Source organism: Rhinoraja longicauda, chromosome 1 (assembly GCF_053455715.1).
Source record: "Rhinoraja longicauda isolate Sanriku21f chromosome 1, sRhiLon1.1, whole genome shotgun sequence".
Classification (NCBI taxonomy): domain Eukaryota; kingdom Metazoa; phylum Chordata; class Chondrichthyes; order Rajiformes; family Arhynchobatidae; genus Rhinoraja; species Rhinoraja longicauda.
The window spans coordinates 138,820,061-138,843,544 of NC_135953.1; the positions used below are offsets into that span (position 1 = coordinate 138,820,061).

Genomic DNA, 23,484 nt, shown 5'->3' on the forward strand with positions numbered 1-23,484 from the left:
TTCAATGATGACAAGCCTCGTTTTTCCAGTGAGGGAGATGCCGCCCCACACCATCACACTGCCTCCACCAAAACATGTTACCCTATCGGTGCAGCAATCAGCATAGTGTTCTCCGAGTCTTCTCCACACTTTGACCCTATGATCCAACTGCCGTAGGCAAAATCTGGACTCATCACTGAACAAAACGTTCCTCCACATGTTCAGGTTCCAGTGCACGTGTTGCCGACACCAGCGCAAACGGGCCTGATGGTGAAGGGCAGTCATGGCAGGCCTCCTGGCAGCCCTATGAGACCGGAGATCGGCTGCGTGCAGTCTGTTCCGAATTGTCTGGGCAGAGAGCCGTCGGCCATATTGTCCTGCAACCTTGACTGCAAATCTGTAGAAGACAGCCTACGGTTCCTAAGTGCTGACAGGGTGAGGAAACGGTCTTCTTCAGGTGTCGTCTTCTTTGGACGCCCACTTCGCGGCCTGTCTCTGACATCCCCGTTATATGGAACTTGGCCTTCACTTTGGAGATGGTACTAGGGCTCACTCCAAATAATGCCGCAACTTGGTTTTGCGGAACACCAGCTTGAAGTTGCCCTATCGCACGGGCCCTATCCAGATCAGTCAAACGTGGCATGCCGATTCTTGGAGCAGACACCTACTGACCACTGTAGCAGGGCCCATGCTCACAGATGCTGCCAATCAGGTGCCAATCAGGCACCTGATTGTCAGCACCTGGGGGTACCAGAAGTTCAAAACAAGAGTCAATAGCAACAGCAGAATAAGCTGTTTGGCATTGGCAGAGAAGATTTGGCAAATTTTTCATGGGCGCAACCCATATACTCAGCTCTGCTGCTCATCCCACAAATGCATGTTCCTTACAAATGTGGCACCATTTAAAAGGGAAATAAACAGGCTTTCCAACGGTATAAGATTTATTGCCAAGAAGCATTGTTACAACAAAGAAATAATCTACCAAACACAAATTTCCTTACTTTTTGTGCTATGTTTTACTTCCCATTACGATTTACGCAGTTGACAATGGTACATGGATAAACCCCTTGAAAGAGTGCGCAGTGAATGATTATCAACTAAAACAAGTAGTATAAGAAAATAACTGCAGACGCTGGTACAAATCGAAGGTATTTATTCACAAAATGCTGGAGTAACTCAGCAGGTCAGGCAGCATCTCGGGAGAGAAGGAATGGGTGACGTTTCGGGTCGAGACCCTCTGAAGAAGGGTCTCGACTCGAAACGTCACCCATTCCTTCTCTCCAGAGATGCTGCCTGACCCGCTGAGTTAACCAGCATTTTTGTGATACCTTCGATTTGTACCAGCATCTGCAGTTATTTTCCTACACAATCCCCTAGAGTAGTATTTGTGAAGTGGACGATGAGAGGGGGCTGCTGGACAATGGCCCGATTCACACGAACACTTACTTTTACAGACTCACAATGACGCATCAGATATATATCTATAAAAAAAGGCCTGTCAACGAGTTTTCTTTGTAGATGCAGGTTGAGCTTTGTGGTAGATGACAGCTCACTTTGTGGTCGGTGAAAGCTTGCTGCAAACAAGATGACCTGAGGGGAAGAGGGGGAAACTAAAACGACAGGATATTTTGGCAGTGGAGCGCCAAACAGAGACCACTGATAAAAGCACCAGAGAGTTGGAGAAACTCAGCAGGTCGGGCAGCAACTGGGGAACACGAGATTGGAAATTTCACTCACTAATACTCTAGGGGATATTTCACTCACTAAGACTCTAGGGGATATTTCACTCACTAATACTCTAGGGGATATTTCACTCACTAAGACTCTAGGGGATATTTCACTCACTAATACTCTAGTAGAGTACCCTTACTCTACTATTATTAGAGTTAATCACACACGAGCAGGAGGAAAGTGCACTGTCCAAATGGGTGTGTGGAGTGAAATTAGGCGGCGTGGGAATTTATGAATGTATTAATTGAACGCACGTTTTCCACAATTTATCACACGGAAGTTATTTATCTACAGGGGGGTAGATAATGAGAAGATCTGCTTGTTAACGGCAGAAATCACCAAGAGCGTGAAACTCTCGTTTCAACCTGCCCTATTTGTCATCAACTTTGTTATCAAGGGGCGGGAGAGGTTTTAATGAGAGGTGTTTTTTAAAACAAAAGGAGGCTTTCTTTCCCTTTTGGTTTTGTGTTTTTTCCAGATCAAGTATCCAGATGACCACCGGCGATGGACGACGGGTGCAGTTTGGAGGTTTACAACCACAGTAAGCCGCGCCCGGACCAGCGCCGAGAACGCAGTTGCTCTCCAGATGAGCGTCTGAGAAACGCGGTCACCCCGAGCGCTCAGTATGGCATCAACATTTTCGCCCTGGGTCTGGTGCTAACGGTGGCAGAGGCGTCGCAGAGAGCCGGGGTGACCCAGGAGCACACCCTGGCTTATCTCAGCACCCTCATGGCCGTACAGCTGGCCTGGATGTCCTGGTACTTCGTGAAGAGGCGCAAGAGGGCAGGACGAGCGGTCGACAAGGATGACCACGCCGGGCCCGGGTGGCTGAGAGGTACAACATGTACTTCGAAGGTTTTTATTCACAAAATGCTGGAGTAACTCAGCAGGTCAGGCAGCATCTCGGGAGAGAAGGAATGGGTGAGATCCTTCTTCAGACTGAGACCCTTCTTCAGAACATGTACCATCACTAGGTTAATTCCCGGAATGGCGGGACTGTCGTATGTTGAAAGGCTGGAGCGATTGGGCTTGTATACACTGGAATTTAGAAGGATGAGGGGGGATCTTATTGAAACATATAAGATAATTAGGGGATTGGACACGTTAGAGGCAGGAAACATGTTCCCAATGTTGGGGGAGTCCAGAACAAGGGGCCACAGTTTAAGAATAAGCGGTAGGCCATTTAGAACGGAGATGAGGAAGAACTTTTTCAGTCAGAGAGTGGTGAAGGTGTGGAATTCTCTGCCTCAGAAGGCAGTGGAGGCCAGTTCGTTGGATGCTTTCAAGAGAGAGCTGAATAGAGCTCTTAAGGATAGCGGAGTGAGGGGGTATGGGGAGAAGGCAGGAACGGGGTACTGATTGAGAGTGATCAGCCATGATCGCATTGAATGGCGGTGCTGGCTCGAAGGGCTGAATGGCCTCCTCCTGCACCTATTGTCTATTGTCTATTGTCTATTGTCTACTTCGTATGTACTTCGGCTGCATCTTCTCAGCCCGGACTGGGAGCATGTTTTTAATATATATTTCCAAAGTCTCCTAGTTTAAAAGCGCCACATGATGATTTTCTTCGGTGGTAGTAACTCAACAGGTCAGGTAGCATCTCAGGAGAGAAGGAATGGGTGACGTTTTGGGTCGAGACCCTTCTAAGAAGTTCTTAGAACTTCTTACAATGGTCTCGACCTAAAACGTCACCCATTCCTTCTCTCCTGAGATCTTCTTAGAAGGGTCTCGACCCGAAACGTCACCCATTCCTTCTCTCCTGAGATGCTACCTGACCTGTTGAGTTACTCCAGCATTTTGTGAATAAATACCTTGGATTTGTACCAGCGTCTGCAGTTATTTTCTTACACAATTCTTCGGTGTAGTTTGGGACCGGTGTAATATTTCCGCGTGTAAGAAAGAACTACAGATGCTGGTTTAAACCTGGAGTAGCCCAGTCTGAAGAAGGGTCTCGACCCGAAACGTCAGCTCTCCAGAGACGCTGCCTGTCCCGCTGAGTTACTCCAACAATATGTGTAAGAAAATAACTGCAGATGCTGGTACAAATCAAAGGTATTTATTCCACAGGATGCTCTCTACAGCCCCAGAGTAGAAGCAATGAAGGATCCTCAGAGACACTCTGAATTTCCTCAGCTGTCTAAGGTGGTAAAGGCGTTGCTTTGCCTTACCCACCAGTGCGGCAATGTGTGTTGTCCATGTCAGATCCTCTTTGATGTGGACTCCCAGGTATTTAAAACTGCTCACCCTTCAGTCTGAAGAAGGGTCTGGACCCGAAACGTCGCCCATTCCTTCTCTCCTGAGATGCTGCCTGACCCGCTGAGTTACTCCAGCATTTTGTGAATAAACACCTTCGATTTGTACCAGCATCTGCAGTTATTTTCTTACACTATTCTTCGGTGGTAGGTAGCATCGGTGCAGTTTGGGGCGGGTGTAATATTTCCACGCGTAAGAAGGAACTACAGATGCTGGTTTAAACATAGAAACATAGAAAATAGGTGCAGGAGTAGGCCATTCGGCCCTTCGATCCTGCACCGCCATTCAATATGATCATGGCTGATCATCCAGCTCAGAAACCTATACCTGCCTTCTCTCCATACCCCCTGATCCCTTTAGCAAATAGGGCCACATCTAACTCCCTCTTAAATATAGCCAATGAACTGGCCTCAACTACCTTCTGTGGCAGAGAATTCCACAGATTCACCACTCTCTGTGTGAAGAAATGTTTTCTCATCTCGGTCTTAAAAGACCTGGAGTAGCTCAGTCTGAAGAAGGGTCTCGACCCGAAATGTCACCCGTTCCTTCTCGCCAGAGACGTTGTCTGACCCGCTGAGTTACTCCAGCATTATGTGTAATATTTTCTCGTTCCTCAACTCCATTGGGTTTTTTTGTGGTAAACTTGACAGCTTATTTTATTGTTACCGCAATGTTTTTTTCCCTTCTCAGTTGAATAAACTCATTTTGGGTGCGTGGGGGTCGGTGAGTAAAATGTCAACTCGATGTTTTATGACAATAGACAATAGGTGCAGGAGGAGGCCATTCGGCCCTTCGAGCCAGCACCGCCATTCAATGTGATCATGGCTGATCATTCTCAATCAGTACCCCGTTCCTGCCTTCTCCCCATACCCCCTGACTCTGCTATCCTTAAGAGCTCTATCTAGCTCTCTCTTGAATGCATTCAAGGCCCCCACTGCCTTCTGAGGCAGAGAATTCCACAGATTCACAACTCTCTGACTGAAAAAGTTTTTCCTCATCTCCGTTTTAAATGGCCTACCCCTTATTCTTAAACTGTGGCCCCTGGTTCTGGACTCCCCCAACATTGGGAACATGTTTCCTGCCTCTAACGTGTCCAACCCCTTAATAATCTTATGTTTCGATGAAATTTGTGAAAGTAACGGACAACATACTCTTTTTGTTATGTCGGAAATGGAAGGATAGGAGCACTTAGTAGGAAGATAAAGATTGTCACAAAAAAAACCTGGAGTAACTCAGCGGGACAGGCTGCATCTCTTGAGAGAAGGAATGGGTTTAAACCGACGATAAAGGCAAAAATGTTGGAGTAACTCAGCGGGACAGGCAGCATCTCTGGAGAGAAGGAATGGGCTTAAATCAAAGATAAACGCCAAATGCTGGAGTAACTCAGTCCGAAGGGTCTCGACCCGAATGGGCCTCACCCATTCCTTCTCTCCTGAGATGCTGCCCTGACCTGCTGAGTTACTCCAGCACTTTGTGAATAAATACCTTCGATTTGTACCAGCATCTGCAGTTATTTTCTTATACTAATTGTAATTTCATTCTGTTGCTTCTGAGATTTATTTTTGTTGCGTTTCATCACCAGGTGGTCTAACCTTGTTTGCCGTCTTGAGTTTAGTTCTGGATATGTTGAAAATTGGATATTACATTGGATTTTCAAGCTGTCTGACAGACGCCACCGGCGCTTTCCCAGTGGTTCATGCTGTCCACACGCTGTCCCAGGCACGTGTATGAATCTATACGACCTTTCATTTTGTTACCGCAGCTGGATTAGTGCATGTGTTATAAATATATAATTTATTTTCAGGTATATTTTCTTTGGTCTCATGCAAAAGATGTCATTCAAACTTTTCAAATTATAGAAAGGTAAAGCCTGTACCATATTCCAAATATGGATTACATTTCTTCAACAAACTGTGTTAAAATGTACGTAGTTAAATATCTCGTTTCGGATGTAATTATACGAATAATTATTGTTGAGGAGAATTTGCTTTAACGTGACATAGGAGGCCTTTGCAACAATAACAAGTCCATTCCCCCTCCTCATCTCCAGAGGGGATTTTCTCTCAATTCTTTAAACTCCACTTTTTTGATTTTCTTTCCAATTTAGATATTTTTTAGATTTTAGATGTAGAGATTCAGCGATCCCTGCACATTAACACTATCCTACACCCACTAGGGACAATATGTTTTACACATAAGCCCAGCCAATTAACCTACAAACCTGTACGCCTTTGGTGTGTGGGAGGAAACCGAAGATCTCGGAGAAAACCCCACGCAGTTCACGGGGAGAACGTACAAACTCCGTACAGACAGCACCCGTAGTCTATCTAGCTCTTAATGTTTATGTAAAGTATGTGTTGCCAGAACGCAACCCATTATTTTAGTTGAACCAAAGTATTTTTCAATAACCTTTTAAACCTCTTCCCCCTCTACAAAGGCCTGTGTACATATTTCCTCGAGTTTCCCTTCTCCTGCAGTAACAATCCATCTGCAGCAGAAGCCCAGCGGGGCGAGCAACATAAGTGGCGTGGGCGGTTTGTTAAAGGAATGGTCGACTATTTGGGTAAAGGCCACAGGTTCTCTTGCCCACGAATGCTGCTCAACTTGCTGGGACCCTTCAGATAGTTTATTGCTCCAGATTCCATCATCTGCAGTCTCTTGTGTCCCTTTTTATTTAACGATGCCCATTTTCAGATTGAAACAGTTGGTTTACGCCAGCCCTTTTATTTACCCTACCAATGGTATTACCTTGTATCTCTTAGCTCTTAACTTTCATCTGTAACGGGTATCTGGACTTCTGAAATTCCAGTTATGTCATCTGCCAATGTAAACATTGTGCCATGCACACTTGGGTCCTGATACTGATCTATGGATGATAAGAGCTTCCATTCAGTCTGATAAACAACCATTTACCTTTATTTTCATGGGTCATTTTATCTTTAGGATGTCACTGTTCCTTTAATCCCACAATTTTTCTCTTCTTCACAAATCTATCGCATGGAAATTTGTTGCCAAGTTTTTTGAAGGTCGGTATCTGCTTCAACAGTGTTCATTTTTGATTTGTAACGTGAGCTGCCAATTTAATAAAAAATACCAGCCCAGGTTTTGATAAAGTCTGGCATGTTTCCATTTATATATTTCAAATTAGCAGTTTATTCTCCCCAGGTCTCAACTGTACAGTTTGCCCAATATTAAAACTGAGGCGAGAAGAAACTTTTTTCACCCAGAGAGTTGTGAATTTGTGGAATTCTTTGCCACATAAGGCAGTGGAAGCCAATTCACTGGATGAATTTAAAAGAGTCGGATGGAGCTTCTAGGGGCTAGTGGAATCTAGGGATATGGGGAGAAGGCAGGCACAGGTTACTGGTTGTGGATGATCAGCCATGATCGCAATGAATGGTGGTGCTGGCTTGAAGGGCCGAATGGCCTCCTCCTGCACCTATTTTCTATGTTTCTAATATCCGGATTAAGTGGATTCATCTGTATTTGCCAAGTTCTCTTCCATGCTCCCCTTTTAAATAGGGTCCTTTTCATTCTTCTGACAGTACACCAGAGCAACAAATATTTGGTAGATTGTCTGCAACCTTCATCCTTGGTTCCTTCAGTATCACCACATGCACTCCCTTTTGGGTGGGGTGTTGGCTTTGCAAACTGAGGGGTTCCCAACCTATTCAAGTCCGTACTGATTATATATTTTTTTTATTTGAAAAATGTCACTGCTTGCTTTTTTTAACATGCATTGGAAGAAATATTCCGGTGATTTAACATGTCTGCTTCTAAAGGTTTATTTTCAGTCCCTGACAACGTCACCCTCACTTTGATTACTATGGAAATACAAGGAACTGCAGATGTTGGAACCTTGTGTGGAACACTAAGTGCTGGAGTAACTCAGCAGGTCAGGCACTATCTCTGGAGGACAGGGCTCGGTGGTGATGTTTTTCAGGTTTGAGTCCTTCTTCAGACGTAAGAGTACTAACCTGAAATGTTACCCGTCCATGTCCTCCAGAGATGCTGCCTGACCTGCTGAGTTACTCCAGTACTTTGTATTCTGCTTTGATTACTATTTGTGCCTTCAATAGGAATTTTAAAAAGGTCTTTTAATTTGTCTAAACCTGCACAATCATTTATTCCTTTTTCCAGTTTTGATCTGTTCTATAGCTTGTATACAGTTAGACAGAGCTTCCAGGGCTAGTGGAATCAAGGGATATGGGGAGAAGGCAGGCACGGGTTACTGATTGTGAATGATCAGCCATGATCACAATGAATGGCGGTGCGTACAGGCTCGAAGGGCCAAATGGCCTCCTCCTGCACCTATTTTCTATGTTTCTATATTCCTCCTGTCATTTGTCTTATGTCTCCATTATGCAATTTAGTTTAACCTTTACATTTGATCATTTAAGCTGCTTTAGATTTCATGAGCATATCTATGCTGTTTCAAAGCATTACTCTCAAGGTTTTGCATCATTCATTGAATGTTTTACATTTCAAGTTCTGATACTAATTAATTTGGACCATGTTATTTCTCACCTCAGTGAAGGAAGACCTCCTCTGGTTAGGCATTTTTATTTTTGCTTTATTACAACTTGCCTTTTTACATGGATATTCTTGAACTCATTACCAAATGCTCTCCCATTGATAACGTACACCATTTCATTCCCCAGAACTAAATCCATCACTGAACCCTCAGTACTTTACCCGAAACGCAAATCAAAAATTTTCGGGCGCATACTTCTGGAATTATTTCCTACCTACTTCAATTGTCATTGCACTTTCATTCTGGCAGAATTCTTAACTTGCTCATGTTTCTCCTCTGTATGAATGGACTGGACAAGCTAAATGCAGGAAAAATGTTCCCAATGTTGGGGGAGTCCAGAACCAGGGGCCACACAGTCTAAGAATAAAGGGGAGGCCATTTAAAACTGAGATGAGAAAAACTTTTTCACCCAGAGAGTTGGGAATTTGTGGAATTCTCTGCCACAGAAGGCAGTAGAGGCCAATTTAAAAGAGAGTTAGACACTCTAGGGGCTAGTGGGATCAAGTGGTTATGGGGGAGAAGGCAGGCACGGCTTGAAGGGCCAAATGGCCTCCTCTTGCACCAATTTTCTTTCATACCAATTAGTTCCATTGCCCCAAAAGTTGAATCGCCTTTGAGAACACCAGTACTGTACGAAGCTCGTGAAGATTTTTGTCTATCTAATTGGCATTCAGCTGATCTAATCTGTTTGTGACTTGCAAGTTAGTTGGTTTTCTTCGCTCCATGTGTCTTTTGTTTAAGTGACGGAGAGCTGTTGCCATGTTCCATTTCTTGGAGATCACAATAAATCAAAATAAATATTGCCAGAAATAAAAAATGCCCTGTATGATTTGGCATCTAATGTCAGAATATCATTCTGTAAGTTGTTTAACCTGTGTCGGAAATTTTCTCTTCAATCTGCAGGAAACATTATGGGTGGTGGGTGTATGGAACAAGCTGCCATAGGAGGTAGTTGAGGCTGGGACTATCCCAACGTTTGAGAAACAGTTAGACAGGTACATGGATACGACAGGTTTGGAGGGATATGGACCAAACGCGGGCAGGTGGGGCTAGTGTAGCTGGGACATATTGGCCAGTGTGGGCAAATTGGGTGGAAGGGCCTGTTTCCACACTGTATCACTCTATGACTCCATGAAATTATAAACTGATTTTGATCCTAAAAATGATAAACTGAATCTTTAAAGTCATAAATAATTTGAATGTACCTCTTCCTATCTGATACGATGTAATGGTTAAACTAAGTTGAGTCATGAAGACACAAGACAAATGACAGCAGGAACAAGCTACAGAACAGATCAAAACTGGGGAAAGGAACAAATGATTGTCCAGGTTTAGACAAATAGCTGGCATGAAAAGACGACTTAATTCCTATTGAAGGCGCAAATAATAATTAAAACAGAATACAAAGTACTGGGTTTAACTCAGCAGGTCTGTATTATTTGGCATCCAATGTCAGAATATCATTCTGTAAATTGTTTAACCTGTGGTGAAAATTATCTCCTCAATCTGTAGGAAATTAGAACTGATTTTGACCCTAAAAATGATAAACTGCAAATTTAAAGTCATAAATAAATTTGTACGTATCTCTTGCCACCTGTAATGATTGTTTAATTTTAAACTTCTATAGACATTATAAAAAATAACTCTTTCCTTTCAAATGTCATGTGGAGCAAAGATGTTTAACATAATATTTGGTAGAAAATCTAAGTTATTTAAAATATAACAGCTTTTAATAATTGTAATTTCAATTTTTTCCATTAGTAAAATTCACAATGTTTTGATTTATGAATTCATTTCTATATTTTATATGCATCACGAGATTTATTGTTTTCTACAGGTTTGGAATGATTCACGCTGTATTTACAAATCTCTTGCTCTGGGTGAATGGTATAGTTGCCGAATCTAAACATCAGCTGAATGATCACAAAAAGCGATTGGCAACTTTTGGATTTGTCAACATATCTGTGGGTAAGAAACCTTTCATGAATTTAAACTCCAAACTGTGGGGGGGAAAGACAGAAAGTTCGAGGATATTTCTTGACCAGATGAAAAAGAATTTCAATTTAACAAATGCACACTGATCCAAATGAAAAAGATCAGAAGGCAGTGGAGGCCAATTCGCTGAATGCATTCAAGAGAGAGCTAGATAGAGCTCTTAAGGATAGTGGAGTCAGGGGGTATGGGGAGAAGGCAGGAACGGGGTACTGTTTGAGAATGATCAGCCATGATCACATTGAATGGCGGTGCTGGCTCGAAGGGCCAAATGGCCTCCTGCACCTATTGTCTATTGATCCAAAAATATTTTCTCAGTACATGTAGTACAAAACTTCTGCGCACACACACACACACACACACACACACACGCGCACGATGACGAGCCGTATTCAATGACACCAGAAGTCTAATAAAAATAGAATACTTGGGAATACTATAAAGTGAGCTTGTAGTCTTAACTGACTTGCATTTAGTGTAGGAAGGAACTGCATTTGCTGGTTTAAACAGAAGATAGACACAAAATGCCGGAGTAACTCAGTGGGACAGGCAACATCTCTGGTGAGAAGGAATGGGTGACGTTTTGGGTCGAGACCCTTCTTCAGACTGATGTTGGAGGAGAGGGATAAGGAAGAGTAAGGTGTGAAAATAGGACAGTGGGAATGACGATCAAGGAACATGTAGAATAGATCATTGTTAGCTGGTATAGACAATAGGTGCAGGAGTAGGCCATTCGGCCCATCGAGCCAGCACCGCCATTCAATGTGATCATGGCTGATCATTCTCAATCAGTACCCCGTTCCTGCCTTCTCCCCATAGCCCCTGAGAGCTCCTTAAGAGCTCGATCTAGCTCTCTCTTGAATGCTTTCAGAGAATTGGCCTCCACTGCCTTCTGAGGCAGAGAATTCCACAGATTCACAACTCTGACTGAAAAAGTTATTCCTCGTCTCATTCTAAATGGCCTACCCCTTATTCTTAAACTGTGGTCCCTTGTTCTGGACTCCCCCAACATTGGGAACATGTTTCCTGCCTCTAACGTGTCCAACCCCTTAATAATCTTATACGTTTCGATAAGATCCCCTCTCATTCTTCTAAATTCCAGTGTATATAAGCTTAGTCGCTCCAGTCTTTCAACATATCATTTAGCCTTTGACATAACATCAGAGAGATTCATCCTTCAGCCAGATTACTGCCCTATTGAGGAAGGCAAAACGTATTTATTATTGCACTTAAAGTTATAGTCATATATAGCATTGAAACGGCCCCTATAGCCTCAATTTGCTCACACTGGCCAACATGCCCCATCTGTCCAACCTTAGCATGTAGCCCATAACCCTCTAAACCTATTCTAGCATTTTTACCTATTTTTAATATTGTCTTTTTTCCTATTTTTAATATTGTCTTTTTACCTTACTAATGTAATTATAAAAATCTTATTTATCCTTGGAATATTACTGCTGAGGTGACCCGTTGACTTGTCAAATACATTTCATTGTACCGTTGGCCCTGTGCATATGACAAATAGACAAATTCTAAATGGCTGTAAATTCTAAATCTCCATTCTAAATGGCCTACCCCTTATTCTAAAACTGTGTGGCCCCTGGTTCTAGACTCCCCCAACATTGGGAACATGTTTCCTGCCTCTAACGTGTCCAACCCCTTAATAATCTTATACGTTTCGATAAGATCCCCTCTCATCCTTCTAAATTCCAGTGTATACAAGCCTAGTCGCTCCAGTCCTTCAACATAAAATTTATTATTATTATTTTATATCGTTTAAAAAGTGGGTTGTGCAAATAAATTATTATTCCATTTCTTGCAGAAAAGACTGCACCAGAGTGCAACTGTACCACCAATGCGTGCGCTGTGTTCAAGAAGGGGTTCTACTACATGTACCCTTTCAGCATTGAGTACCACGTCTTTGCATCTGCCATGCTTTATGTCATGTGGAAGAACGTTGGGCGGAGGATTGAGGGTCATGGGCGCCGCAAGCTTACTTTTAAGGGGCAGTACAAGATCTTGCCCGGCCCTGTGCTAGGGGCTGTTGTGCTGGCCGCGACCATCGGCATCCTGATCGTGTACAACGTCCAGGTGGGCCGCTCGGAAGCGGGTCGCAGCTGTGCCGTCACCATGTTTTACTCCTACAGCATCGCGGTGCTGGGCCTGATGTCGGCGGCCACTGCGAGCGGCCTGGTGATCTACCGGATGGAGAGGCGGCCGCTGGACCGTTCTGCCAGCCCGGCGAGGCAGCTGGACGGCTCGCTGCTGGTCGGCACTGCCTGCGCCTCCTGGCTCCTGGCCTGGTGCTCGGTGGTGGCCGGCATCGCCGCGGACACCCGCCAGCACCACGCCTGGCTCAACCTGCCCTTCTCCCTGCTGACCATCGTCGAGAAGTACCTGCAGAACATGTTCATCATCGAGTCCCTCCACCGGGAAGGCAAGGAGGGTGATGGCGAGGTGGTGGAGGAGGAGGAGGAGGAGGGGGAGAAGCGAGCGCAGAGGATATTTACCTTGTCGGCTCCCGGGCGAGGTGGCCAAAGCGCTGGCAAGGACATGGACAATGTGGGCAATGCCGGCTTGTGCCCATCGTCGCCGCCGGGCAGCCGGGCGAGGGGCACCAAAAGCCTGATGCTGAAGAACATTGCTGCCTTTCTCTTCCTCTGCAATATCTCGGTAAGTTTCACAAACCCCACCCCCCTGTTGAAAACAGACACAAAATGCTGGCGTAACTGGAATTTAGAAGGAATGGAATTTCATGCTGGAATTTAGAAGGGGGGATCTTATCGAAACGTATAAGATTATTAAGGGGTTGGACTCGTTAGAGGCAGGAAACATGTTCCCAATGTTGAGGGAGTTCAGAACCAGGGGCCACAGTTTAAGAATAAGGGGTAGGCCATTTAGAACGGAGATGAGGAAAAACTTTTTCAGCCAGAGTTGTGAATCTGTGGAATTCTCTGCCTCAGAAGGCTAGTGGAGGCCAATTCTCTGAATGCATTCAAGAGAGAGCTAGATAGAGCTCTTAAAGATAGCGGAGTCAGGGGGTATGGGGAGAAGGCAGGAACGGGGTACTGATTGAGAATGATCAGCCATGATCACATTGAATGGCGGTGCTGGCTCGAAGGGCCGAATGGCCTCCTCCTGCACCTATTGTCTATTGTCTATAACTCAGGCAGCATCTCAGGAGAGAAGGAACGGTTGATGTTTCAGCTTGCCCATCCCTTCTCTCCAGAGATGCTGCCTGACCCGCTGAGTTACTCCAGCATTTTGTGTCTGCCTTCAATTTGTACCCCCCCCCCCCCCCCCCCCGTTGAAAATAATCTCTTGGTTTCCTTTCGCAATGTAATTCTTCAGAGAATGAAATACTTAGATTTGTATCCGGCTTTTAATTCATGCCAGAGCACGTTAAACCTAGTGAAGGATTCACTGAAGTGTGCACTGAAGTGTACTCGATGGTTGCTGGATAATCTGCTTTGGTGATGTTGGCGATAGAACTTTATTTATCTGCCTCAGAAGGCGGTGGAGGCCAATTCCCTGGATGTTTTCAGGAGAGAGTTAGATATGGCTCCTAGGGCTAACGGAATCAAGGGAAATGTAAAAATTGTCCCTAGTGTGTGTAGGATAGTGTTAATGTGGGGAGGATCACTGGGCGGCACGGACCCGGTGGGCCGAAGGGCCTGTTTCCGTGCTGTATCTCTAAAAAAAAAAATCTATAATCTATTGTGTATTGTCATGACTGACCTGCGTGTTTCCATATCTTTGGCCTTGGCCATCTGGCAATGCCAATATTGGCGTTTTTGGGTGAGGCTTGTTCTCGCTACCCGTTGTGGTGTTAACACACGCATGGAGACCTGGCATCAGTGGGACCTTCCCATTCCAGGCATGCCAATTGGTGCATCTGGGACGGGCAAGTTGAACTCTAACTTCAGCTTTCATTACAAGAACAAATTAGCGAATATAATGCCTGGTCAGCAGTTTTTTACTTTGGTTTAGAGATACAGCGTGGAAACAGGCCCTTCGGTCCACCAGGTCTGTGCCGACCAGCAATCCCCGCACACTAACACCATCCTACACCCACTAGGGACAATTGGTCTGAAGAAGGGTCTCGACCCTAAACGTCACCCATTCCTTCTCTCCCGAGATGCTGCCTGTCCCGCTGAGTTACTCCAGCATTTTGTGAATAAATACCTTTGATTTGTACCAGCATCTGCAGTTATTTTCTCAACCTACCAACCTGTACGTCTTTGGAGTGTGGGAGGAAACTGAAGATCTCGGAGAAACCCCACGCTGGTTGCAGGGAGAACTCCGGACAGAACAGATTCTTACTCGAACAGATAAATGGTACTTTCTTTTAAAATGGCCATCTTCACATTTTAAATATTGGGATCTCCACACGAGCAATACAGTGTCGCCATGGTAGAGTTGCTGCCTTACAGTGCCAGAGGCCCAGGTCCCGGGTTCAATCCTGACTAAGGATGTTTGTCCGTAGGGAGTTCTCTCTGTGGGTTTTTTCCCAGATCTTCGGTTTCCTCCCACACTCCAAAGACGCACAGGTTTGTAGGTTAATTGGTTTGGTATCAATGCAAATTGTCATCTTCGCTTTCCTCCCACACTCCAACGACGTACAGCTTCGGAGGTTAATTGGTTTGGTATCAATGCAAATTGGTCTTTTGTTGCGTGTAGATAGTGTTAATGTGCGGGGATCGCTGGGCGGCGCGGACCCGGTGGGCCGAAGGGCCAGTTTCCGTGCTGTATCTCTAAACTAAAAATAAACTGTTTCAAAGGCCATGCCAATGATTGAAATCAGGGAACAAATTGCTTTAACAATTTTAAGACATTGGTCTTCTGATTCATTGTAAAATCGGTAGAATCTCATCACTGAGCCACTTTTTCTATTTTACCATTATGAGTGTTCTTCCCCCATCTCAGGACACTTTCTACCATAGACCTGGCTTTGTGAGGAACCTTGGCCCACTCTCTTTACCCCGTCAGAGGTAGATACAACCACAGCAGTTTCTCTCCTCCCCTTTCCAGACAGCACTCCTCTCCTTTTCATAAGACAGGATTGAAATTAGTCTACAATTGTCCAAAAACTCACCTCCGTCCTCAAGAAATGTGTTAAATATAGTTGGCTTTATTCAGTATGAAGGCATCCATTTGAATCAAAAATAGTTTTATCTAGAACCATAAACATAGAAAAATAGGTGCAGGAGTAGGCCATTCAGCCCTTCGAGTCAGCAACCCCATTCAATATGATCATGGCTGATCATCTAAAATCAGTAGCCCTTTCCTGCTTTTCCCCCATATCCCTTGATTCCTTTAGCCCCAAGAGCTAAATCTAGCTCTCTCTTGAAAACATCCAGTGAATTGGCCTCCACTGCCTTCTGTGGCAGAGAATTTCACAGATTCACAACTCTCTGGGTGAAAAAATGTTTCCTCATCTCAGTCCTAAATGGCCTACCCCTTATTCTTAAACGGTGACCCCTGGTTCTGGACTCCCCCAACATTGGGACCATTTTTCCTGCATTCTAGCCTGTCCAATCCTTTAAGAATTTAATGTTTCTATAAGATACCCTCTCATCCTTCTAAATTCCAGTGAATACAAGCCCAGTTGACCCATTCTTTCATCATATGTCAGTCCCACTATCCCAATATGTTTCAAGCAAGCAGTGTGGTTTTGAGTTGCATGTGGCATTAGACAGAAGAATCTTAATTGTTTGAGTTTGGTCTATTAGCTTCGAATCTCCATGAAGTCATCATTGCCACTTGCATCTCGGATCACAACATTTAGCTGGGTACTGTGGGGTAATCGTGGCTTGTCATCTTGCTGGAGATGCTTCTTTCTGATGTTGTGTTTCAATGAAACTGCTCTGTCCTTTAATGTGGATACGAAGGTTCTAGGGCACGATTTGAGAAGTACCAGGGTAGCTTGTCCCGGTAGCTTGTCCTCAATTTTCCCAGCTTAGAGGAATCCAGAAATAGAGGGCATAGGTTTAAGGTGAGGGGGGAAAAGATTCAATGGACACCTGAGGGGCAACCTTTTTTGCACAAAGGGTGGTGGGTATGTGAAATGAGCTGCCTGATGGGATAGTTGGGGCAGGCACAGTCTCAATATTTAAGGGACATTTGGACAGTGCATGACTAGGATAGGTTTGGAGGTACATGGGCCAAATGCAGGCAGCTACGGATACTGTAGATGGGGCAGTGTAAGAAAATAACTGCAGATGCTGGTACAAATTGAAGGTATTTATTCACAAAATGCTGGAGTAACTCAGCGGGTCAGGCAGCATCTCGGGAGAGAAGGAATGGGTGACGTTTCGGGTCGAGACCCTTCTTCAGACTGATGTCAGGGGGGCGGGACAAAGGAAGGATATAGGTGGAGACGGGAAGATAGAGGGAGATCTGGGAAGGGGGAGAGGAAGAGAGGGACAGAGTAACTATCTAAAGTTGGAGAAGTCAATGTTCATACCGCTGGGCTGCAAGCTGCCCAGGCGAAATATGAGGTGCTGTTCCTCCAATTTCCGGTGGGCCTCACTATGGCACTGGAGGAGGCCCAGGACAGAAAGGTCAGACTGGGAGTGGGAGGGGGAGTTGAAGTGCTCAGCCACCGGGAGATCAGGTTGGTTAAGGCGGACTGAGCGAAGGTGTTGAGCGAAGCGATCGCCGAGCCTGCGTTTGGTTTCGCCGATGTAAAGAAGTTGACATCTGGAGCAGCTGATGCAATAGATGAGGTTGGAGGAGGTGCAGGTGAACCTCTGTCTCACCTGGAAAGACTGTTTGGGTCCTTGGATGGAGTTGAGGGGGGAGGTAAAGGGACAGGTGTTGCATCTCCTGCGGTTGCAGGGGAAAGTGCCCGGGGATGGGGTGGTTTGGGTAGGAAAGGATGAGTGGACCAGGGAGTTACTGTCTCTGCGGAACGCAGAAAGGGGAGGGGATGGGAAGATGTGGCCAGTGGTGGGGTCCCATTGTAGATGACGGAAATGTTGGCGGATGATTTGTTGTAGATGGGGCTTGTTGGTCAGTGTGGGCTGGATGGACTGAAGGGCCTGTTTTCACCCTATGTGACTCTATGACTCTAATTACCAAAACATCTTTATCTCTATCTGAAAATTGAAATCTTAAACTAGCTTTAAAAGTTATTTGGATAAAGGCCCAGACCTAAAACGTTCTCCAGCGATGCTACCTGACCCATTGAGTTACTCCAGCACTTTGTCTTTTATGTAAACCAGCATCTCCAGTGCGTTGTCTATATTAAAAGTACATCATTGGCTGAGAAACAGTTGGGTGCTGAAATGAACCATGTATCTGCGCTTGCATCTTTTTTCCCTCCATTTGTTTAAACACGTTTTCATTGACTATGGGTAATGCCATAAACAATGTAGTAGTAGTAGTAGTAGTTTATTTAAAATAAACCATTTGGATTGGAAAAGTAATTTAGTTTTAGCTGCTTTGAACTATGAAATTCTAAAAATAGTCAACAAGTCAGGCAGAAAGCGAAAGAAATTGAAATTAGGGCAGCATGGTGGCACAGCGGTAGAGTTGCTGCCTTACAGCACCGGAGACCTGGGTTCGATCCCGACTACGGGTGCTGCCTGCACGGAGTTTGTACGTTCTCCCCGTGACCACGTGGGTTTTCTCCAAGATCTTCGATTTCCTCCCACACTCCGAAGAAGTACAGGTTTGTATGTACATTGGCTTGGTATAAGTGTAAATTGTTCCTTGTGTGTGTGTAGGATAGTATTGATGTGCGGGGATCGCTGGTTGGTGCGGACTTGGTGGGCTGAAGGGCCTGTTTCTGCGCGGTATCTCTAAACTAAACTGAATTAAACTAAATGGTCACCATGTCTATTTGGTCACTTTTCATCAGAATTAACTTTAACCATGTGAACCACAGGCTATTAACATTGTTCGGAAAATTACATGATGAATTGATGACAATCTACGTGTCAAATGTCCTTTAGTGAGGAATGGGTTTTTACTGATGATTATATTAATAATACACTAGCAGTAATCCATAACACAGATATTCATTGGACATGGGCTAAATGCTGGGGTACTAAATTGTAATCAACACTCCTGTTACTCTGAGCAAATATAACATATGATGTGAAACACATTTACAATTGGAGTTTATTATGTGGCGTATTGTATTTAGCATTATTCAGATTGTGACTGAATAGAATGTGTTGGAAATCCATCTGATTCTAAGATCGTGCTTTTCTTTTTTTGTTTGAAGTTCTGGATACTTTCGGCCTTTGGAACGCGCCCCCAGTTTGACAATGGTCTCGAAGAAAATATGTATGGGTTTGAAACATGGATTCTAATCGTAAACCTTGCAATGCCTTTTGCTATCTTCTATCGAATGCATGCGTCCGCTTCACTTTTTGAGGTGTTCTGCTTAGCATAGTCAACAAATGTAAACTGGTGGGCAGGGAATGCAAATTCGTATAAATAGCTGCATAGGAAAACTAAGCTACATTAGCGCACTTGATTTTCTTGTACCTAAACGTGGAATCAGCACTGTCTAAAAGATCCGAATTTTAATTTTGTATTAAAGGTGTGTTTTTGCAATATTTTGTATTAAATTATCTTTGTATTAATGTATCAAATTTTCAAAGTTCAATTGGTTGCCTGTAAAAGATTTGAATACAAAGCTTGTAATACTGTGAATCTGAGATGTAAAATTGTGCATTTTATCCAAATTTGTAACACTATAATTGTGATTTTTAAGATGTTGCACAACTTTGTCCCAGTTAATGCTACCATAACACAGTAATAATCCTTATCACATGTTTAATTTGATTTTTACGTAAACTACCATCTTAGTTCACTATGGATATATAAATTAACTTGAGTTGCATGTCACAAGTTGGCACATTTTAATGGACATTGTAAAACATTAAAAAAAATTGAGCTTGATGGCATTTGTTCATATTCACATTATCAGACTTATTAACATGCATTAATGCTTATTTGTACATGTGCTGGGAATAGTGACTGTTTTAAGTTATTTTAGTGTGTAAGTTGTATTTGTGAAAGAGTTGCATTTATGAAAAATATTGTAGCATTAATAAACTCTTATTGTGAATAATTTTTGGTTTCCATGCACAAAATTATCAAGGTGCTCAAATTGCATCTTAAATGGGAAAGTTGCACTTTTATCACACAAACACATGCAGAAACAGTAGTTCCAGAAATCTGTTAACTCTTCAGTTGTATTGTAAGAATCTTGCATTAATTGATGAGTATTTTCATACTTTTCAGTAGTATTCAAGATTCAATTTATTGTCTACATGCGCCAATTAAGGTACAGTGAAATTTGAGTTACCATACAGCCATACTAAGTGAAAAGCAACAAGACACACAGCCACATAAAATAAAATTTAACATGAACATCCTCCACAGCGGATTCCACATTCCTCACTGTGATGGAAGGTAATAAAGTTCACTCAACTTCCTCTTTGTTCACCCGCGGTCGGGGCTGTTGAACCGTCCACAGTCGCCGCTGCCGACTGTCCGAGGCCCTCGCGTCGGGATGATCGAAACTCCCCGCGTCGGGGCAGTTGAAACACTCCGCGGCATGGAGCTCCTGAGTCGGCCTCTTCTCACCAGAGACCGTGGGCTTCACGGTGTTAAAGTCCACAGGCCCCGCGTTTGGAGCTCTCCACAGTCGATCCTCGGCAAAGGATCGCAGCGCCACGATGTTAAAGTCAGTGGCATGAAGCGCCGGGCCGGTCTCCAGGAAAGGCCGCCAACTCCTCGATGTTAGGCCGCAGTGGGGACGGAGATACGACACGGAGAAAAATCACATGTCCGTCGAGGTAAGAGATTGCAAAAAAGTTTCCCCCAATTCCCCTCTTCCCCCCCCCCCCCCCCCCACATAAAACAAACCAACAAACACTTAAACATACTTTTATCACATACTTAAATTGACAACAACAGAAAGGACAGACTGACTGTTGGCGAGGCAACCAGTGCTGGTGACGCCACCCGGTGGGATAGGTATTCATTAACTATTTTTTTTAATGTATCCGTGACTGGGGAGAACCTCCAAGAAGGTTTGTGGTCAGTATTATGGATGTGCACAGCAAGGCTTTTGCTGGGAAGTTCTAGATTTTAGACCTAATGACGAGGAAAAAACAATTGGTAGACACAATGTTGGAGTAACTCAGCGGGACAGGCAGCATCTCTGGATAAAAGGAGTGAGTGACATTTCGGGTCGAGACCCTTCTTCAGACTGGTGCAGAAATTGCATTGTAAATGGGAAAGTTCCACTTTTATTACAGAAACGCATGCAGAAACAGTAGTTCCAGAAATCTGCGTTGACTGTTTAGTTGCATTGTGGTAATCTTGTGTTAATTGAAGAGCACTTTGTGTCTATCTTCGGTGTAAACCAGCATCAGCAGTTCTTTCCTACACAAAAAACATGATGGTGATATCCAAGTCAGGATCTTGTATCTTGTGTAAGAAAATAACTGCAGATGCTGGTACAAATCGAAGGTATTTATTCACAAAATGCTGGAGTAACTCAGCAGGTCAGGCAGCATCTCAGGAGAGAAGGAATGGGTGATGTTTCGGGTCGAGACCCTTCTTCAGACTGATGTCAGGGGGCGGGACAAAGGAAGGATATAGGTGGAGACAGGAAGGTAGAGGGAGATCTGGGAAGGGGGAGGGGAAGAGAGGGACAGAGGAACTATCTAAAGTTGGAGATGTCAATGTTCATACCACTGGGCTGCAAGCTGCCCAGGCGAAATATGAGGTGCTGTTCCTCCAATTTCCGATGGGCCTCACTATGGCACTGGAGGAGGCCCATGACAGAAAGGTCAGAGTGGGAGGGGGAGGTGAAGTGCTCAGCCACCGGGAGATCAAATTGGTTAAGGCGGACTGAGTGCAAGTGTTGAGCGAAGCGATCGCCGAGCCAATCTTGTATCTTGTATCTTGTGGTCGTTACTTCTGGAGAGTCTACTAGGGACTATACTGGAAGTATCCTATACTCGCAGGATGGTATGTGATTTGGAGCTTGGGACGTAATACAATTGGAATCTGTGGAATTCTCTGCCTCAGAAGGCAGTGGAGGCCAGTTCTCTGAATGCATTCAAGGGAGAGCTAGATAGAGCTCTTAAGGATAGCGGAGTTGGGGGGTATGGGGGGAAGGCAGGAACGGGGTACTGATTGAGAATGATCAGCCATGATCACATTGAATAGTGGTGCTGGCTCGAAGGGCCTAGTGGCCTACTCCTGCACCTATTGTCTATTGTCTAATTCCCAAGTTGCATTGTCCTTAGTGGTGGAGAGTTTTTAGTTTAGTTTAAAGATGTCTTTGCTGTTAATGGAGAAGACCTGGCAAAAGTACTGTGAATGCATTTTAGTTTAGCTTAGAGATACTTCATGGGAACAGGAACTTCAGCCCACCGAGTCTATCCTTGCCGACCATCATTCAACCATTTGCACTAGTGCTGTTATCCTGCGTTCTCATCTGCTCCCTGAAATGTTAGGGGGCGACTTAGAGGCCAACCAACTGCCATAACTGCATATCTTTGGGATGTGGGTGCACTCTGAGGAAACCCACTTGATCACGTGGGAGAACGTGCACACATTTCTCACACGCACTACCCGAGGTCGTGCTCTAACCTGGGTCTAGCTCTACCAGCCGCGCTAGGTATTTTGTACCTTCCACAAACGGGGCGAGTTCATAGTGAAGAGAATTCTTGTGGTGTATGGCATACCGACCTGTCCGCCCTGATCGAAGATACTAGAGGAACAAGATGTTCCACTCCATTGAATAGACAATAGGTGCAGGAGGAGGCCATTCGGCCCTTCGAGCCAGCACTGCCATTCAATGTGATCATGGCTGATCATTCTCAATCAGTACCCCGTTCCTGCCTTCTCCCCATACCCCCTGACTCCGCTATCCTTAAGAGCTCTATCTCGCTCTCTCTTGAATGCATTCAGAGAATTGGCCTCCAATGCCTTCTGAGGCAGAGAATTCCACCAAATTGCCTATATGCAAAGGAGCCATTTTAGTAGGCAAAACCCGCCTCTCAGTGTAATCAGTTTTCTGGGGGAACAGTATGTGTGATGATACCATTAACGTGCAGAATATATCTCGTCTATCAACACACAGATTTTTGTTATTTTTCTTTTTAAATGTTTCTGCAAATTTCTGCCTACTCAAATGGCGCCGTGACATACTACGGTTTTTAGGGTCGAGTGGTCTATCTTGTTCCTCTAGTGTCTTTGGTCCTGACAGCTAAACTGTTAACTCATTGACAGTTTCGTATAACTATGACAGTAATTGCTGTCATTTCTTATGTAGTCAAATTTAGAAGCTGAGGCCGATGATATCCAACTGCTTCTCTCGACGCACTATTAAAGGCTTCTCTGCTGGCAATCGTTTTGAAATCAACAAGAACTTTAATCTCTTTTGATCTGTTCTCAGCGGAAAGCCCCTTAAAACTTCAAGCCTTTCTGAATGAGATATAACTGAGCTTTCAAGACTTTGCTATTTATAATTTTGTTTCATTGAGTGCTTCCACAGTGTAAACACGTGGGGTTTTGATGGATAGGTGCATTCTATGGGGGTTTTAATTTGTTGACATCCTGGAATTAATGTTATTTGAGTGCTGCCTTCAAAACCTGTCATTTATTTCACAGTATGAGCCTGGTCTGGTAAATGAACAGTGGTGGTTGCACAGTTAGTTCAGTGCCTTGGTTACTGTTGTCGGGGCTAATTTGGTGCATAAATCTGCATTTTACCAATGCAGACCACTCTGGATTCCTGTCCGGTGGATGATTGTTGGAGGCTTTGGGTTGTAATGGAGGAAAGAAAGGGGGAAGGCTACGATTCTTGCACTTATTCCAGCCCCGATAGAGGAAATGTGACAACCGGAGACAAGAGCAAGTGGGTAGTTCAGTTTGACTGTGAATACTGGTGTGTGAAAAACCCCTAGGAAATTGCGGATGGAGCCACACCTTGGGTATACTGTGCATGGAGGAAA

General features: G+C 44.4%; 1 protein-coding gene across 1 annotated transcript; it reads left to right on the forward strand.

Moving 5' to 3' along the window:
* The first annotated feature begins 2,214 nt into the window (after positions 1-2,214).
* On the forward strand, positions 2,215-19,109 carry otop1 (otopetrin 1). Its single transcript, XM_078399797.1, has 6 exons — positions 2,215-2,545; positions 5,546-5,682; positions 5,768-5,826; positions 10,335-10,465; positions 12,312-13,162; positions 18,723-19,109. The coding sequence occupies exons 1-6, from the start codon at positions 2,215-2,217 to the stop codon at positions 18,891-18,893; spliced, it is 1,680 nt and encodes a 559-aa protein (XP_078255923.1). The 3' UTR covers positions 18,894-19,109.
* Positions 19,110-23,484: the final 4,375 nt, after the last annotated feature.

Excerpts from the sequence above, each read along its gene's own strand:
- otop1 (XM_078399797.1), top strand. The coding sequence starts at position 2,215 with ATGGACGACGGGTGCAGTTTGGAGGTTTACAACCACAGTAAGCCGCGC. Across the intron at positions 2,546-5,545 it reads CGGGCCCGGGTGGCTGAGAG|GTGGTCTAACCTTGTTTGCC; the intron begins GTACAACATGTA and ends TTTCATCACCAG. Across the intron at positions 10,466-12,311 it reads ATTTGTCAACATATCTGTGG|AAAAGACTGCACCAGAGTGC; the intron begins GTAAGAAACCTT and ends CATTTCTTGCAG.